The sequence below is a fragment of the Sus scrofa genome, chromosome 5 (assembly GCF_054392235.1).
Source record: "Sus scrofa isolate SSC_HxYL_T2T_F1_AM1 chromosome 5, Sscrofa_HxYL_maternal_Yorkshire_Landrace_v2.0, whole genome shotgun sequence".
Taxonomy (NCBI): domain Eukaryota; kingdom Metazoa; phylum Chordata; class Mammalia; order Artiodactyla; family Suidae; genus Sus; species Sus scrofa.
This window is the reverse complement of record NC_139387.1, coordinates 78,853,061-78,873,091: the sequence shown is the minus strand read 5'-3', so window position 1 is coordinate 78,873,091 and position 20,031 is coordinate 78,853,061. Positions and strand designations below refer to the sequence as shown.

The following is a 20,031-nucleotide window of genomic DNA, read 5'->3' as shown; positions in this document are numbered from 1 at the left end:
TGTGGGTTCAATCCCTGGCCTCATTCAGTAGGTTAAGGATCTGGTGTTGCAGTGAGCTATGGTGTAGGTTGCAGATCTGGTGTTGCTCTGGCTGTGGCATAGGCTGGCAGCTGTAGCTCCAATTCAACCCCTAGCCTGAGAACTTCGATATGCCATAGGTGCAGCCCTAAAAAGCAAAAACAAACAAACAAAAAGCAATTCCTGGAGTTCCCACTGTGGCTCAGCAGGTTAAAAACCCAACCCTAGCTCTCTGAGGACGCGGGTTTGATCCCTGGCCTTGCTTGGGGGTTATGGATCCCGTGTTGCCACAAGCAACAACATCAGTCACAAATATGCTGGGATTCAGTGTTGCTGTGGCTATGGACAGGCCTTAGATGGAGCGGCAATTCAACCTCTAGCCTGGAAACTTACATGTGCCAAAGGTGTGCCATAAATATATAATTGATAACATAATTCCCTAAATGAAAAACCCAGTCTGCATGTACGAGAAAAGTGTCTAGACATTGTTGAAAGCCAATTAGTGATCTGGTGACCAGATGAAAGTGCCTTCTCCCAGTATTGAGGAAAAAATATGTGGACTGGGTTTGACTATGACATGAGACAGGGAGGAGCAACACAATGATCAAGAAGAACATAAAAGAAGAACCGCAAAAGAAAGAAGTAGATGGAGAAGTGACCGTCAAAGAAAAACACAAGAAAGATAACTCCAAGACACCAATATTCATTTTCATCCTTTTGGCTGAATCAGCACTACAGGAAGTTGAGAGAGAAAGGGCCTCAGAAACATTTTCTCAAATTCTCTCAGGAATATTCTCTCAGCCTCTCAGACATCGTCTTAAGTTTTTCCTGAGATCCTCTAATTATTATTATTCCCATTTCTGTGAGTTTGAAAAGAAGTATAGCATAAATAAGTAATTTTAAAACTTTAAATAAGTAAATTTAAATTGAAAGAACTTTAATAATGCTAAAAGCCATGAAAAAAGCCCACACTTTTAAGATAGCTGAGGTCTCAAAATAGCTGACTTTTCAAGACTTCTGACATTCCTAGGCAGTTGCATAACCTAAGAAATAATACATTATATTTAGCTACTACCTACAGTAGGCAATGAACCATGTTACCTTGAAATTGAGGCTCTCATTTATGATGGTTTTCCGAAGTTTTGCCAAAGCATCTGATTCCTCGGTGGCATTTACAAAGTGGTAATCCCGGATTGCAGGAAACCCGCGTTTGTTCAAGAGTTCCTTGGTGATTTTACTTATACAGGCTTTGCGCTGCTTCTCATCAGAAACATCCAAATGTGTGCCAACAAGAATCACAGGGGAAGAAGAAGCACGAGCCTACCGGGAAAGACACAAAATACTCTTACGTTTGTATTAAAAGCAAGGCTTACATTTCCATTGATAGTCACTTTCTAGGAAACTCACTTGAGTGGAAATGAGCAATTAAAAGACTTCAGGAAGAAAATAATAAATGTCATTCCTTCCTTCCTTAAACTGAAGAAAAAATATAATGTTAGAAAATTTTAAGTCATTTTGACACCCTTTCTTAATCCAATTATTACCACTTTTCACATGGCCTATGTAACAGTGATAGTGTATTTCTGTTTTCTTCTTTCTGTGCTTTAAAATGGGTTATTCTCCAAGTGTGTTCTGGACTTCTAAATAAGCATTTAATAAACCCCCAAATTATATCAGAGTAATATAATTTATTTTATATTTTCTCTTCCTTATCTGCGAATTCAGTCTCCTTAACTCATATTAAAGTCATTCAATTTGGAGTCTACAATGAAAAAAGAAAAACCACTAAAGCAAGTATTACTGCAACTATAATATTTGCTCACTGTGGCTAGCTATAACAAAGTCAAAAAAGGAACTTAAAAATTACCAAGATGACAAAACAAGTTTGTATGCAGCCAAAACACATGCTAAAACATCCTGACACATTTTTTTAAGGGCTTGTGCCACAGAAGTGCCCCTAGAGTATCATCCGAAGACAATTCATTCTTACTTTGGTTTCAATTCTAAAAAGTGATATACATTTAAAACCATATATACATAAAGGAATAGCATACAGCATGACAGCAAGGGAAAAACTGGAAAAACTACAAAATTCCAAATACAAGGATTTATTAATCTGGGACCATTTAAATCTCTAAGATCTGAAGGACTTTACACTAGACTGCCACTGAGGACATAGCCAGTGATGCACATATGCTTTTCTTTACTACAGTTTATTTCAAATTAGGAAATAATATTCATATAAGAAATAGTATCCATTTCCATTTAAGAAATAGTATCAAAAACAGTTTCACATATGCATTCTCAATTTATAGCTTAAAAAGGTTTCGAGTTTCTATAATTTTCACTAATATTGAACACACTATTTTCATGTCACAACTTACTCTTAAAACTTCCAAACTCAGAGTTTCCATTGTGGCTCAGTGGGTTAAGAAGCCAACTAGTATCCATGAGGATGAGGGTTTGATCCCTGGCCTTACTCCGTGGGTTAAAGGATCCCACGATGCCATGAGCTTTGGTGAAGGTCACAGACAAGGTTCAAATCTAGCATTTCTGTGGCTGTGGCTCCAATTCAACCCCTAGCCTGGGAATTCCCATATGCCACAAGTGCATCCCTAAAAAAAGAAAAAAAAAAACAAAAAACAAGAAAACTTCCCAATTCAAAATTTTAGTGCTTTTAACTTTCTTTAAAAAAAAATAAAAATAAATTAAAAAAACCATTTGAGGGAGTTCCCTTGTGACCCAGCATTGTCATTACTGTAGCTCTGGTTATAGTTGTGGCCTGGGTTCACTCCCTAGCCCAGGAATGTCCATATGCCACAGGTGTGGCTGGTGGGACCGGGGGGGGGGGGGGACTATTTGGGAGTTCTCTCTGTGATGCATGGGGTCGGCAATATCTTAGGAGTACTGGGGTGCAGGTTTGATCCCCAGCCTAGCACAGTGGGTTGGGGACCTGGTATTGCTACAGCTGTGGCTTAGGTCACAACTGCAGTCGGATTTGATCCCTGGACAGGAGGAGCAGCTGAAAGAGGAAAAAAAGAAAAAAAAGCAGACTAATTGAAGAGACTGTTTGAAGCAATTGTTTGTCCAAAATAAATTATTCAAGAATTATTTTCTCTTTTTAAATGATTATAGCAGATCACCTTTATATTGAAGAGCCAAGGCTTCATGGCATCAACTTCAGCTTGCCCTTTGCTTAGGTCATAGACAGCAAGGTACAGAGCTCGCTGGGTCATAAAGTGGGGATGGGTGCTGTAGAACTCCTCACGACCTAAAGAAAGATTGGAGAATTTTTCAGCCTTCCAGAAAATAGGCAAGAATCCTTGTTCAAAAAAAAAAAATTACATGATATCATCCACTGTCTAGCATACAAGAAAGAGAAAAACAAATGATAACACTTAGACTGGATTTTTACCAGAGACTGACAACTTTTTATGTAGGTGTCAGGTACCATCAGAGGACTTAGCTTCAGCTGACCTACTATTCCTATCATTTCCTTCCATGGAATAATTCCATAGGATCCACCAGGACTCTTTGCAATATTGGAACAGAAAGCTCAGTTTTTAAATCCCTGTTCTAAAAATAAGATTTTAAAAATGTGAATAAAAAATTCTTGTGAAATAAATACCTGCAAAATCCCACACATTTAGAATGAGGTCTTTCTTCCTTTTGCCTCTTATTTGGATGGGCCAGTCCTTCACATCTATGCCAACTGTGGCACCTTGCATACCAAGATCTGATTTCTTGATTCTCATTAATTGCTGTAATAAGGTGGTTTTACCACTCCCAGTGTTTCCCACTATCATAAGTTTCATTCGATTATAGGGCACAGCCTTTTTTAACCGCTGTTGAAGAAACCTGGTATTTGAAAAGCAAAAATAAAATAATAAACTGCTTCACAGTGTACTTATGATATAGATGTATTCTTACGCATTGAATTCTTTTAAATATCAAGTTGTTCTAAAATATAGTATGCAAAAGATTGCTCACATAACTTCTTTAAATATCACAAAACTCTAGAAATTATAAAGTTTTAAAGTATAAAACTGTACGAAGCCCATTTGATAAAGAATCAAAGTAGACTGTATAAGCATATTGCCATACTAATCCTTGATATGAGGTCATATTGGTCATATGTGTATGTATATATTCATATGTGGTATACATAATGCATATATCCAAATATATCATATATTCATATACAGTATATATGGAGAGGGAGAGCATATTAGTTACATTATAAATTAATCCATATGAATGATTATATAATTAGCAGATAATATATTGCTATCCGTAAAAATCTTAATGTAAAAATAACTGAAACTAACTAGAAGTGCTATAGGTGGCTAACACTACCAGCTCTAAATTAATGGTACACTTAAATGTTCTCAAAAATAAAATGGATATAGAAAGATATATTTTAACTATGCTAAAATGTCACCACAGTTTAAAATTAGAAATGCAAACTAAATCATAAGTGAATCTTAGGGGATATTAACTGATTCATTCTCATAACTAATAGGATTCTGGCCAACATTCCTGATGATCTAAACTAAAAGCATCATTATTTTTCTTGAATTATTTGATGCTTTAGAGATCAAGATCTGAAAGATCAAATCTTGTACCTGTTGTTATTGAAACCAGTCATTTTCTCGCATACAACTTAAGCTCTGCTTCATCATCCATAAACAAGAAAATCAATGGTCCAATGCCTATTTATTAAAAATTCACCACTCTTTGTCATTCTTTAAAAAATCAAATGAAAACTACAATTTCTAAACTACCCCAGGTCTGTCTTCTCTAAAGTTGTTAAATGTGTTTAAAAATATTTATATAGTAGCTTGATAATATAGCATAATCATCAAAAAAAAGTTCTACCAAGAGTCTAGTAAGACAAACAAAATTTTATATGAACATCTTTTCCAGTTTCATGAGGAAAAATCATGGGAAATAATTATGTATGTTTAGCACAGCAGGTGACAAACTTTTTTCTCAAATTATATCAAGTTCAGGAGAACAGAAAACCAAATCTTCACTCATAAAAAGATACAAAAAGTTAAATGTAAGAAAACCTAAGCAGAAGAGAATTAGGTAAATATAGTTCACTGCTAATTCAACAATTATTTTGTTTTCAATGCCAAGGATCAAATAATGAGTAAACAGAGCCATGGTCCCTGACTTAGTGGATATTAAGCTCAAGTCAAGGATAACTGAGAGGTGATAATTGAGTTCTAACATAAATATATATAAGAGTAGTTTTGTGGAATGAAAATAAATTATTGTATGAGTAAGTAACAATAAGACTAATGTGCTCAAATGGTAACAAGGAATGGAATAAAGTCCATTATTAAGTATATTTGAAGTTCATAAAATATAAAACCAGAAACAGTGATATCTGGAACGTTTTGGTGGTTTCAAAAATGATTAGGTTGAGTAGGTTATCAACTTCATAGGCAAAACTTAAGTTAGTAATTTTATATAATTTAAGTAGCTATAATGCTTTAAGACATGGTAGACATATGATAACTATTTGCTATATGAAATGCATCTTGAAAAGTTATTAAACTGTTTTATTTCTTTAGATTGTATAATTGGTTACTAGAGGGCAAATAATAAAAATTTCCCTTTTAAAATCCATTTCTACTAAAAACTATGATAAGAAAGAAGCCACTCTCTCAACATTAACTTGGCTAGGAGAAATGAAAAGTTCTGCTGTGGCACCAAATAAAGGTATACATTAAATTAAAGACAAACAATACACAGTATATCAACATTAGATGACAGTATACATTTTTCCCCTAAAATGTAACTATACATCCATCAAAGTCACAGAAACAGCAAATCTGAAACAAATTTAATAAATACAAATGAAAATAAAATTATCTAACCTTATGATGTCTTTGGCTTTACATCCTATATGTTTAAAATCAAAATTAAGATGCAGATCATCCAAAGGAAGATCCCATATTTTGCTTAATTTCCCCATTTCATTGGGAAAGGATCTCAGTTCCAAGTTGCAACTAACATCAAGCGATGTCAGATTTTCAAGACAGCCAATCTCAGGAGGAATCTTAACGAAATACAAAAAAAGGGCAAAAACTGTTGATGGGAAGGAAGAAATGTGTGCTGCCAAAAACCAGGATGCTGATGGGAAACAAGAAAGGCTCAGAGATCAGCAACTTGCATAACCTTGCAATAGAGTTCCAAAGCCTTGTCAGAGTTTTCGCTATAGACATTTAAAAACATAGGTATAAAGGACTAACCCAAAATAATCTGTCACTTACTTGTAATCTTTAAAAACCCATGTTCTCAGTAACATATTTCATCTCTTCACAGCATTGAAAGTAAAGGAGTTCTTTACATGTACCCAAATCCAATAATCTGTGGCTTTAGCCCATTCCCTTGCACTAAGGTTCTTCAGTAGAACTAAAGAACTAGTCACCACAAACTTATATACAACTTAACTTTCTTAAAAAGCAAATAAATGCTTATACTGTAGGTGGTATGACTGGAATTTTTTTCTGTTCCAAATTTTTAAGCAATACTCATTACTTTTATAATAGCAAACATTAATTTGTTGGCCAAAAAAAAAGTCAGGAACCCCCCAAACATTCATTGTTATTCTCAACCTCAGACACTATTCTTTTTGGCTTTTATAGGCAAAAGGAGTGAACCTGCCCCCTCAAAAAAAATTCTTTCTAGGATGAATGGATAATCAATTTCAAAATTATAACAGAAGTTTGCTGTACCGTAGAAAATTGACAGAACACTGTAAACCAGCTATAACGGAAAAAATAAAAATAATTATAAAAAATAAAATAAAAATTCCATGCCCACCCCCCAAAATTTATAACAGAGACTGGCCCATTGGGTAAGGGGTAGCATGGCAAAGGAATGAAGAAATTTAAAAATGCGGAAAAGAATGTCAGCTGAAAAACACAGGCTATATATATTCTCAAAACAACTTGAGCAATGCAACATGCCTGAGAGTCTGTTAACAGACCACGGATTTCATGAAAAATTGATGCCCTAAAAGTATGAAACACATCCATAAATAAATATTTAGATAGATAGTCAAAATAAAACAGAGCACAAAAAGTGATTGGGTGGGGGGGGAGGCTACACCCAAGGCATGTGGAAATTCCTGGACCAGGGATCAAACCCACACCACAGCAGAGACCCAAGCCACAGCAGTGACAATGTCAGATCCTTAACAGGGAACTGCAAAAAGTGATTGTTTAAGGAAATTAATCATTGTTAATATACTGTTTACTTCAGGGTAGGATTATATTTTACTCAAAAAGTAAGCAATATCAGGAGTTCCCCTCGTGGCACAGCAGAAACGAATCTGCCTAGGAACCATGAGGTTGTGGGTTCGATCCCTGGCCTCGCTCAGTGCGTTAAGGATCCAGCATTGCCATGAGCTGTGGTGTAGTTCGCATATGCAGCTTGGATCCTGCATTGCTGTGGCTGTGGTGTGGGCTGGCAGCTGTAGCTCCGTTTAGAATGTAGTGGCCTGGGAACCTCCATATGTTGCAGGTGCAGCCCTAAAAAGCAAAAAAAAAAAGGAGTATCAAACAGATTTTGAAATTGGGATAATGCAAATTGCAAAAGCATATTTTCAAATTGGCAATAATTTTAAGCAAATAATGATCTGTTTACCTCTTTCAGTTTATTATGAGAAAGATGTAGTTTCTCTACTCTAGACCATGCACATGCTTTTTCACTCAAGTCCAAGGTACTGATCTGATTATGACTAAACAAGAGTTCCCTTAAGTTCATAGATCTCCAGTGCACAGGACCTGGTAGATATTTAATATCATTGCTGCTCATGTCTAAGGACCGTAGGCTGAAACAAAACAATGTAAAGATAAAAATCAAAGAGTGTTTCCACAATACAAGAGATAATATCACAAGTAATCTCCACCTGAGTGAGAATAATTAATAAATAATTAACAAATAATTCATAATTAACAAATGCAAAGACAGGGCTGAAGTTCCTGCCTTCTATATGAGATTTACAAATACGTAGCCTCCGTTTCTCTTTTCAGTTTCACTCATACCTGGTGAGATTCTTCAGAGGTTGGATCCTCAAGTTTATTACCAACTTTACCAACTTGTCTCAGTGTGAAAAATACCACAAAATTGAGCATGATGCCTTGTATATAGCAGGCCCTCAATGCAAATTCGCTTTCATGCAGGAATAGCTACCCAACGTTTGCAGGAAATAGCAGAAAAACACATGCCACATACAAGTGTACATGTGTAGGAAGAATAAAGATAGTCAGCAATTGTGGCATATTTGACAATGTAAAAGGTTACCTGGACTTTCACAACTGTATACTGAGCCCTTTCATCCAGCCTACTTGAAGCATACTAAATTAATTCTAAGCTCAAAAAGCTGTGCCGCCTGTTAGATCAAGATTCAGATCTGCACAGTAACATTTTTGCTCTTATTTTTAAATGACGCTAGATTTTGCCTTGTTATAAAAATGTGTGAAAACAAGAAAATCAATTTGACTACATTAAAAATAATACATGTATATCCAAGAAACTGCAATGGAGACAAAGTTGAGAATCACTAGATCGTACAAAAGCAGTACCTCTTAGCTTTAAGACTAAGCTTGGAGACTTAAAGCTAAGTCTGCCTTCTCATTTGTGAAACAGAAGAATAAATTTAAAGAAATACATGTAAAATGCCTGAAGGTAGTGTCTAAAGGTACAGCGTAATTAGGGGCTGCATAATATTTTTAGTTTTCTGGGAAGACACCTTCTCTATGACATGTATCTCCTAATCAACTTTTATAAATATTTATCTTTTAACCATTTTCAGGAATACATTATGTTTAAAATATAGGACCACTTGTGTTCTATAGATGCCTGTATGTTAGAGTTAAGAGTCTGAAATCAAACCACCAGTGTTTCAGAACCGTGACTTTGGGCAAGTTACTTCATCACCCTAATGAAATCGTGTTCTCACTTTGAAGTGGAAATAAAAACAGTAACTATTTTATAGGATTAGTAGGAAAATTAAAGAAATGATCCACTGTTAAGGAGTTAGAACAAGCTAGATTTAAATGAACTAATACATCTGTCTCAAACTTTCTGTGACTAGATTATAACTATTATTTGCCTTTATATGTATATATTTGCCCATGTACCTTTATGGATTTTGTTTAGAATATATAACACTAGCAGACTGGTATTTAAGATGAGAACATATTTGAAATCTAATTAATGCCTGAATACGTAGATAACAGGAAGCTTTTTAATAAAATTAACCAAAAATATCCCCAAATACCAATTATCCTGATCTTCACCAAAAAATGTCACTCAAACATAATTTAAGTGTAATTTCAAAGTTAATAGCACCTTCGCAACATAATCCCTAAGAGCAAATGAAATTTTAAAAGTTATATTGATAACCAATACAATCTCATTTGATTATAATAATGCAAAAATTAATTACTCTTAAATTGTTTCTACACAATAGCATACTAAATTAATACAAAAGTTAAAAGGCCAAATAACAACTTTGGCCTCTTGTCTAGTAAAAGTCAAGTATTCACAGATTTAAAAACATTAAGCTTAGTAGGTTCAGAAATGCATTATATGTATATGTCTAATCAAAACAATGTTTCTGAAGGTTCTGTTTCCAAAAAATAAAATGGTTTTCAAAATTAAAATAATAAACTTACTGTGGAAGATTTAAAATTGCTTCTGGAACACATGTAAATCTGTTTTGAGATAATTTTAGGCTTGTCATGGATGAAGGCAAAAATGGCATAGCAGCTGAAAGAAAATAAAAGTGAAATAATGGACATTTTAATCACTTTAACTAGATTTCCATAAGATTCTACACTAAGAACAGCTATCAGTGACCTGTCGCATAATTTAATTTCCATTCTCATACTGAAAACTTAAAAAAATTCAACCTTTAAAATAAGTTAATACTACCACTAAACATGCAGTACACCATAATTATAAGAATTTTTTAACCTAAAACATGTCTAAATATAAATTAATCAGTTTAATGTTTGTACAAAGCAGAAATTACTAGAAATACTCATTTCAAATTGTGTGAGATTACATAATATATATGATAGTTTAATTCAAATTACTTTCAAGTAAGTCTAACAAAACACTTTGGAATACTTTACTAATCTACAATATAACATAAAAATAAAAACTCTCTGTAATACCATCTTATAAAGAGTATCTATGGAATAATTATGGATGTTAATATGTATTCTTTGATCATAGGATCTTAAGAGATTGGGAAAACCTTAGGCAAAATAAAGTGACATATCTCAGAGTTCTCAATATTCTGGTATACTATATGAATTTCCAAAAGGGAAATACAGTGCAAGGTACCTCCAAGGGATAAAATTCTGTGGAACACAATTTTGGAAACTGAGCAAATCACACAGTCTGTTTTCTCATGTGTAAAATAGTGCAGAATCCCAGGTGAACTCTGAGATTCTTTAGAGACTTAAATATTTGTGGTCCTATAACATTGGCTTGAGAAATTATTTTTTAGCATTTTCAAGATTAAAAATATGGGTTATGCTTTATCTAGAAAATCTTCGAGGCTCAAAATGTTCCAGGACATTCCTAAAAGCTGTCTTACTGAGAAGCAGAAGGTACGTGCTATACCTCACCAACTTTCAAAAAGCATTTGTAGCAAAAAAAAAAAAAAAAAAAAGTAGAAATGATTTTCTACTTATAAATTAAGTCTTGAGGTTCAGATTCTATATGAAAAAGACTTAGAAATATCAAAATTTCAGTTCACACAGGATTATTTTTAATGGTTAGTAGTCCCATTCAGGTATCACCTCCACAGGGTATCCCTCCGAATATAAGACCATTTCTAAAACTATTAAAGTTGTACAGTGCAATGCAATCAGATTTTAGAACCTACGTATATTCAAGCTTTCACAGCAACTAATGAATTACATGCTCCCTGAACAAGTCACAGAAGAATCTCAGTGCTTCAATTTCCTCAATTAGTCAAACACAGATCATGCCTGTCCTAGCCTATAGGAAGGACTTTTGCGAGATTCAACTGACAGGATATACTGACCACAAGCTAGCCTCAGGGTCCCTCAGATGCTCTTCTCTCCAGATCCAACTTAGTCAAATGTCACAGACACGGAGACACTTCCCTGTCTCCACAGACTGGCTCAGAGCCCCTTGAGGCAACACTCGTAGTATCCTGGAGCTTCTCCTCACAGCATTTAGCATGATATAAACTACATTTACTTGTTCCCTCATTATTTAATGCCTGTCTTCTGAACTCAACTGTTCCTTAAGGCCAGAGACCAGGTTGCCATGTTCACCAGTGAGTGAATCACTTGATCCCCAGATTCAGGGTCACGGTAAGAACGTGGTTCGTATTCAAGAGGGTGGAAGGAGGGGAAAAACAGAGGAAAATTTCTATGCAAATTAATATGGCTTTTGTTACTATCACTTGCTGAAAGTTCTGGAAAAACAAAATATTTAAAATAATTCAAATTTCTATTAAATGAATTAAATATTATTTTACCAAGTCAGGTATAGAATTGCTACATGGGTGACAACGGCTTCCATTAAGAAAGATAAAGTAGGGAAAGCTCCCATCTATTTCCATAAAAATATTTTGCCCCTCAATATTAGAACTTTCGGATAGGCTACCAATGAACTCAAATCCCTGTTGTCTCACATGTTAAGAGTATTTTCTTTTAATAAAAGTCACGATCATAATATGTATTACGGTAATATTTTGAACAGAGTGAGAGCTCAAAGAATACATGTTAACCTTACTAAGGTGAAAAGTTTTAAATGATTCATTTTATTTCTAAAAAATTTAGTAGTAGTATTTACATTCCAAAAAAACTGCCGAAGAAACTTCAGTAGGAAACTTGGTATTTCTGTTTCAACCACTTCAGGCAGCCATATGCATTTTCAGTATAATGGAGTAAAAAGAACCACAGTTTAATGACCATTGGTAGTGTAAGATATTGACATTTTAGCCCATGACAATAACGACATGCTAATTAATTTTTTAATACTTAAGAAAGGTAGACTATTACTATTTTAATACTTAAAAGTAGACTTTTTTTTTAGAGCAGCTTTAGGTTTACAGAAAAATTGAACAGAAAGTGCAGAGTTTCTATATCCGTCCTTTCGCCTCACCATCCCCACCCCACACACATACACCTTTTCCCTGCTATAAACAGCTAGCATGAATTTGTGTATTTATGATAACTGATGAGCCTATATTAATACATTATTATCAACTAAAGTCCTCAGTTTACAGTAGAGTTCACTTTTTGTGTATTATATCCTATGGGTCTTGCCAAGTGTATCCATATTCCAGTACCACACAAAATAATTTCACCATCCTACGAATCCCCGCTTCTCCCCCTAGTCATCACCCTCTCCTTCCCTCCAAAACCCTGGAAATTACCGCTTGTTTTACTGTCCCCTTAGTTATGCCTTTCCGAAAAAGGCATACAGTTGAAATTATACAGTGTGTAGTCTTTTCAGATTGTCTTCTTTCACTTCACAATAAGCACTTAAGTTCCCTCCACGTTCCATGGCTTGACGGCTCATTTCTTTTTATCACCAACTTGCTAACTTTATACTGAAAAAGCATAATACCACCTTTAAATCCCCATCTAAAATGTCCACATACGTCTCATGCTATAATATTCAAAAGGGCTTACCAAGAAAATTCATTCTGGCACTTAAACTCTCCACTTGAGGACAAGCCTCAAGAAAGTCCTCTGAGAAAGATGAAATGCGGTTCTTACTAAGGTTTAAAATCTTCAGTTCCTTCAGGCTCAAAGGCAAACATACTCCTGATATTTTATTTCTAATCATAAGAAACAAAGTGACATTAAGGTGCATTAATTCATACACTTTGAAGGAAAAAATCAAAACAAAATGTCTTCAAAGAATAGCAGCAAAGCGGGTTTATTAATTTTACAATTAGTTGTAAAAATTTAAGTCAATCGACAGAAGCTGTATTATGAACTGCCACGTACATTACTATGAAAACAATGTCGTTGCAGGTCAACCTGATGAAACTTCAATACGAGGTGACTCTTCTATTTTCAATGGGCCCCTTTCTTACCCTTCTAAAATGAGCTGTTCCAGTTTCTCTACCACATCACTGAGGTTCTCAGGAAGAGAAGACAGCTGATTGTAGGACAGGTTAAACTGTTTCAAGGTCGGGCACTTCACAGCAGGATCCAAAACCACAGAGGGCCCAATGTCATTTCGAGAGACATCAAGGTTGGCAATACAGTTCATTTTCAACAAGTAAGAAGGAAATGATGTAAATTTATTACTGTGCAAGTCCAAATGTGTCAAACACTTCAGAGTCTGAAAGACAATATTTTAAAATTTTTAAATGAACCATCAACCAGCTGAAAAACCTAAGTTTAATTAGTATTTCTGCTTTCCATATTAGGTAATTAGAACCATTAAGAATTTTCCAACAAAATTGAAAACATAATCCACAAGAGAACTTCAGTATCCTGACTGGTCCTACCCATTCTGCTACAAACTAGATAAAGCCAGGAAAAATGTAACAGGTAGATGTCAAGAGCAGGATCATAAAAATAAGGTTTAGAGTTTGTCATCTTTTTTTCAAAATTATTCCTGCAATGAGTAAAATGAAAGAATAATAGGCACCAACAAATATTTGAAATAATGACAATGAATAAGCAGTACAACATAATCCTGGAAATCTATTTTTCAACAGTAACTTTTAGAAATTGTTATACACATTAATACAAATAAGATTTAACCATAAAGTAGTAATGCATATAATACATTTTTATTTTATAACCTCCTTTTTAAAATGGAACTTTTTGTTTAAAATCTCTATTTTCCATTTTTAAGCAATTTATAATTTTACTATGATAGGAGCAAAACTTCCATTTACATATTACATCAACTTTTTAAATCTTTGGTATGAATTATTGTCAAAGGGCTAAAATACCAAAAAAAAAAAAATCATGACTCTATTCTCTTGATATAGTAATATATGTATTTATCCTACCATGGAATTTTAAAGAGTTTGATGTAATTTTAAAGCTTATTAATGGATCTTTGCCCACAAAGTTGTTTCAAAATTTCTACCATTGTTTCGGATTCTACCAGATTATTCAGAAGGAAAAAATCTGACATTATTTTTACCAAGGTTTTTTTTTTTTCTTTTCTTTTCAAGGTCGCATTCGTGGCATATGGAAGTTTCCAGGCTAGGGGTTGAATCAGAGCTAGAGTTGCCACCCTCTGCCACAGCCACAGCCACCCCAGATCCAAGCTGCATCTGCAACCTACACCACAGCTCCGTGTAACACAAGATCCTTAAGCCACAAAGCGGGGCCAGGGATCACACCAGTGTCCTCATGGATACTTGCTGGGTTCGTTACCACCGAGCTAAAATGGGAGGCTCCTATTCTCAAGATTTATATATATATATATTTTTAATTACTCAATGAATTTTATTACATTTATAGTTGTACAATGATAACTACAACCCAATTTTATAGCATCTCCATCCCAAACCCCCAGCCGATCCGCCGGCTGCCCACCCTGTCTCATTTGGAAAACATAAGTTTTTCAAAGTCTATGAGTTAGTATTTGCTCTGCAAAGAAGTTCATTGTGTCCTTTTCTTAGATTCCACATGTAAGTGAGAGCATACGATGTTGGTGTCTCACTGTCTGACTAGCTTTACTTAGCATGATAATTTCTAGGTCCATCCATGTTGCTGCAAATGCTGCTATTTCTTTCCTTTTAATGGCTGAGTAATATTCCATTGTGTATATGTACCACATCTTCTTGATCCACTCCTCTGTCAATAGACATTTAGGTTGTTTCCATGTCTTGGCTATTGTATATAGTGCTGCAGTGAACATTGGAGTACATGTATCTTTTCAAGTCATGGTTTTCTCTGGATTGATGCCCAGGAGTATGACTGCTGGATCAAACAGTAATTCTATTTTAGTTTTCTGAGGAATCTCCATAGTGTTTTTCCTATTCCCAAGGTTTTAATCAGCAAATTTTCTTATAGAGACACAGTAGACAAGCAGTTAACAAAAAGCATCATCTAGTGGTGCTGATTTGAAGTTCCCTTAAGAGAAGGTTCTGACTCTTTGAATGCCCTAATATATCTCACTTTGCCAGCCTCTCTTCAAATAATCTTTGTTTTAGCTAGGCCAAATTCTAGTTTTCTTTTACTTACTATTTAGCAAATATCTACTGAAGGTCTACGATGTGTCAGTCATTAACTCCTTCACAAGTTAGTTCAGTAATCACCTACTGAGCCTCCACTAGATGTCAGACCTTATTAGGGACTGGGCATAGACATGAACAAGCCTGAAACAGTTCCCAAGGAGGTTACAATTTAGTGGGGACAATATGCCTTAGATCAAAATTAACAGTAATGAGCATTGGAGGGAAAAGAGTGGATGCTGTGGATATGTAAACCAAGTGGTAGGCCATCTAGCCTGAAGGGAAGAAGAGGACACAAGAAAGGAAGCAGATGGCAAGGAAGCGACATTTAAAATGAGGCCCTTGTGACTTGGAATATTTAGTCGGGCAAAGAGGAAGTGAGAGAGAGGATATATTTTAGACTCTGGGGTAGGGTGGGAATCACCTTTCTTTTCTCTTTTTAGACATACAAACTTTAGGGGAAAGACACCAGTTAAATATAATCTACTGTGACAAGATTGGTAGCTAAGCAAAGCAGGACTGTCAAACCAGGTCTAATTCTAGTCTGCCTAGGAGTTCCAGTCCTGGCTCAGTGGTAATTAAGCTGACTAGTATCCATGAGGATGCAGTTTGATCCCTGGACTCAGTGGGTTAAGGATACTGTGCTGCCATGAGCTGCAGTGCAGGTTGCAGACACAGCTCAGATCTGGCGTTGCTGTGGCTGTGGTGTAGGTTGGCAGCTGTAGCTCCAATTTGACCCCTAGCCTGATAACCTCCATATGCTGCAGGTGCAGCCCTAAAAAAACAAAAATTAAAATTAAAAAATTGAAAAAATAATTCTAGTCTGCCTTATTTAAACAGTTTAATTTGTCTTAATTGGAGTTAAATAATGGAAGGCATAATTAATACACAGCCTTGCTAGACTTTAATACATGCCATGGATCTTCAGAACAGAACCTCGAGTTCTTTTTTAATCAGATTCCTCTTCCATTTCCATTGCCTGCCCTCAAAGATGCTTCTGGAACACCACAGAGACTGAGACACTTGTATGACAACCAGAAGAATGAGGGAATTATTGTCTAGTGACAAAAAAGTAGAATTTTCCTTTTAAAAATTTAAGCATGCAAGTTAAATACAAATGTAAAAGCTCTTCAAATACTCCAGGAATAATAAGGATAAATTAAATTTACTTCACATAGCTGTTGTGGGAAGCTCGTGAGTGCATTCTGGTGAAGCTCCAGCTTTTCAAGATGCTCCAAATGACCACTGATGCAGGATTTCTGGCTCAGGGCATCAATATCTTTTAGTTCATTCGCTGAGAGGTCTAATGATGTAATGTTTTCTCTCTCAGAAGCCAAGGAAGAAACGCTGTCTGAATGCCTCACATGTGATTGGAGTTTTGATGTTCCTTTTGTCAAAAACAAACAATGGAAACATAAGCAACCAATTTAAGTTCACTGGGAAGCTGCTTATTGATCACCTACTAGAGTCAGGCTCTCTGCAAGGCACCAGAGATTCAACAGAAAACCAAACTATGGAAATTACATTCCAGCAGCAGAGATGTACAGTAAATAATAAATATTTAATCCAGTGGTATAAGTAGTGTATAGAAACAAAAGACCTAGAGAAGAACTTGAAGAGGGGCACTGGTAAGGGTAAAATTTACATTTTGGAAAAACAGGAAGGATAAAAATGTCCTATGTAACATTAGAAAAGCTACATTTTTAAATCTATAATTGTATTTCATTTCTCTATAGTCTATGGAATCATTAGGGAAATATAACTCGAAGGTTATGTAAAATAAAATTGACACCAAGAAAACCTGAATAATCAGAGGAAATTTAACGAAGTACTGTACTCTGCTCAAAATACTGATTTACTTATGATTACTTTCAAGTACTTACTGAGTGAGTCATCTGAAGATAGTATCTTTCTTTTTCTCTTCAGCAAATCTTCATAATCAACCATGGGTCCCTATTAAACAAATATTTATAATAAAATTATCATCATTTTTTGAAACAAAGAGAACATTTTCCTATCTGGTTTCTTTAGGAGTCACTGTAACATTACTAGCTAAAGTATTCATGGGTCCAAGCCATAACATTAGACACAGACTTAGTCTGGGCCCCATAGACAGGAAGCTCTAAAAAAAAAAAAAAAAAGAGTAAAACCATTTTAAAGTGTACATGGCGCATGCATGCCCCAACGTGCCCAAAAGTATACAAATATACACAAATTCTGCATATAGAGTTTTCATATTTTAAGGAATTTCCTCACCAATAGCTTCTAGGTTTGGCACACAATTTCAGTTATTGAAGAGTGTCAAACAAAATATACAACATTTAATTATAATTTTTATAACATAACTTACCAATGAATTGGAATGTCTTTGCAAATTTGGTGAGCAACGCTGCAAGGCAGCATCTCGGTAAAACTCTCCTACACTGATTGAATTTGCTTTCTTTTTCACAAGAAATGAGCCTTCACTTCCTATTTTTAAACAATAAAATAAAGGTAAGTAAGAAATGCTGACCTAATCATAAGATGCTAACGTCATAGTTCAATCACAAAAGATTAAACACATTTCCATGAACGGAAATTGCCCAAAACCTGTTGTAACATTTTTAAAACAGAAATGCTAAATTATGTTGGCTTTTCATTTTCAAATTCAACTACATTTTTCTTCATCTATAAATATATTTTTTTTATTTTATTTATTTATTTATTTTTTGGTCTTTTTTTGCTATTTCTTGGGCCGCTCCTGCAGCACATGGAGGTTCCCAGGCTAGGGGTCTAATCGGAGCTGTAGCCACCGGCCTACACCAGAGTCACAGCAACGCAGGATCCGAGCCGCATCTGTGACCTACACCACAGCTCACAGCAATGCCGGATCCTTAACCCACTGAGCAAGGGCAGGGACCGAACCCGCAACCTCATGAGTCCTAGTCAGATTCGTGAACCACTGCACCACGATGGGAACTCCCTATAAATATTTATTGAATGGCTGTCACTGACTAGACACTGAGTAAATGCAGGATAAAGACAAGAAGGAAAAATAATCCAGCCTCCCATGAGCTCATAGCACAGCAGGAAAAAGCCAAGTTAAAAAAATTGTTACAAATGCTATAAAAAAAACATGCATGTTCAGAGAGCAGAAAAAGTTTATACATAAATCTGGTTAATGTTATTCTTTTCTGCTTCTCTTACTTTTTCCTCAGAAATTTTTTGAATCTCGTTTTAAATATAGAAATCACACTTTAAATTATTTAACATCCAGCAATTTTGAGTACATGTCTATTTGAATTACATATTTTATGGTTTCATTTATAGAATGACATTATAAACTAACACAGTGACTTTAGTTGGTAACATTGTTTTGAGAGATGAGAATTACTTTTTAAGTTAAGGATTATCAAGAAAATAAGGATTAATATTAAATCATATCATTAAGGATAAATAATGTGCAGCCATTTTTTGAAAAACCATGAGACTTGAAAATTCTATCACTCTTTTATCTTAGAAACATCATCTACTGTGTCAAAACAAATCACAAAATTTACTATCCAAATATCAACTATTTTTATGTTAGCATTTCTGATGTTTTTCCATTATTTAAAAATACTTAAAAGAGAATTCTTCTTTCAGCCATGATGGAGTAACAAATGCTGAACTTGATCTCCCCACAGCAAACAACTAGAAAATTGGACAAAATTTTTTAAACAAGTGGTTTCACACATTGGGCAGAAGACCATTCAGGACTATGTAATTCCAGAAAAAAGAGAAACAAATTATGTGACCCTTACGATCACCCTGGCTTTCTGCCTGGAGGCAATGTAAGGGCCACAGGCATAGGGAAAAGGAATTTAAACAAAGTCCAAGGGCTTTCCTGAGATGAGGAAATAGAGATCGGTGTTCATGGAGACTAACTTAGCTGAAAGCTCTAAATCAGAGCCATGAATAAAGAGTTTCAATAATCTGCTTAGGGATTTCCTACAGTTCTGCACTGTAAGAAATGAAAAAGGGATTCTTCAGGAGGAAGGAAATGATACTAGATGCAAACTTGGGTCAATATAAGGGGGTTAAATCATCAAAAAATTTACAATACTTAATGTTTGTATACCCAATAACAGAGCTTCAGAATACACAAAGTATAAACTGATGGAATGGAAAGATTTAACAAATCCACAACTACAATCTCAACATTTCTTTCTTAAATACAACAAATACAGAGAAAAATCAGCAAAGATATAGAAGACCTGAAAAATACTATCAAACAATTTGACCCTATTGACTTCACCCAATAACAACCAAATACACATTTTTTTAAGAAAGTTGCACACAACACATTCACTAAGATAGACCATAAACCATGTCTTAATAAATATAAAAGGACAGAAATCACCAGAATAGGTTCTTTGACCATGACAAAGTTAAATTTGAAACCAGTAAGAGAAAGTTATGTAGAAAGTGTCCAAGTATAGAAAATAACAACACTCTTCTAAGTGACCCATGAGTTTAAACAAAAAAATCACAAAGGAAATTTTAAAAGCTCAGTACTAAATATAAACAGAATATATGAAAATTGTGGGATGCAGCTAAAGTAGTATTCAGAAGCATTTGTATGGCCTTAAATGTTTATAGTATAATATTAGAAAGGTCTAAAAATCAGTGTCCTAAACTTCCATGTTAAAAATCTATAAAAATAAGAATCCAAAGAAATCAAAATAAGTAAAATAAAAAGAAATAAACATAAGAGCAAAAATCATTGAAAAAGAAAATGGACAATCAGTACAGAAAAGTCAAGTAAA

The 20,031-nt window shown here is 34.8% G+C and overlaps 1 protein-coding gene across 1 annotated transcript in view; it reads right to left on the bottom strand.

The window, feature by feature from the left end:
* Positions 1–20,031, bottom strand: part of LRRK2 (leucine rich repeat kinase 2) — a 145,668-nt gene that overhangs the window by 67,330 nt on the left and 58,307 nt on the right. Inside the window, 11 exon segments of the mRNA NM_001113437.3 lie at positions 1,120–1,338; positions 3,162–3,289; positions 3,647–3,876; positions 5,907–6,088; positions 7,681–7,867; positions 9,717–9,810; positions 12,726–12,874; positions 13,136–13,386; positions 16,414–16,631; positions 17,128–17,197; positions 17,595–17,713. Coding sequence (NP_001106908.2) covers positions 1,120–1,338; positions 3,162–3,289; positions 3,647–3,876; positions 5,907–6,088; positions 7,681–7,867; positions 9,717–9,810; positions 12,726–12,874; positions 13,136–13,386; positions 16,414–16,631; positions 17,128–17,197; positions 17,595–17,713 — 1,847 coding nt within the window.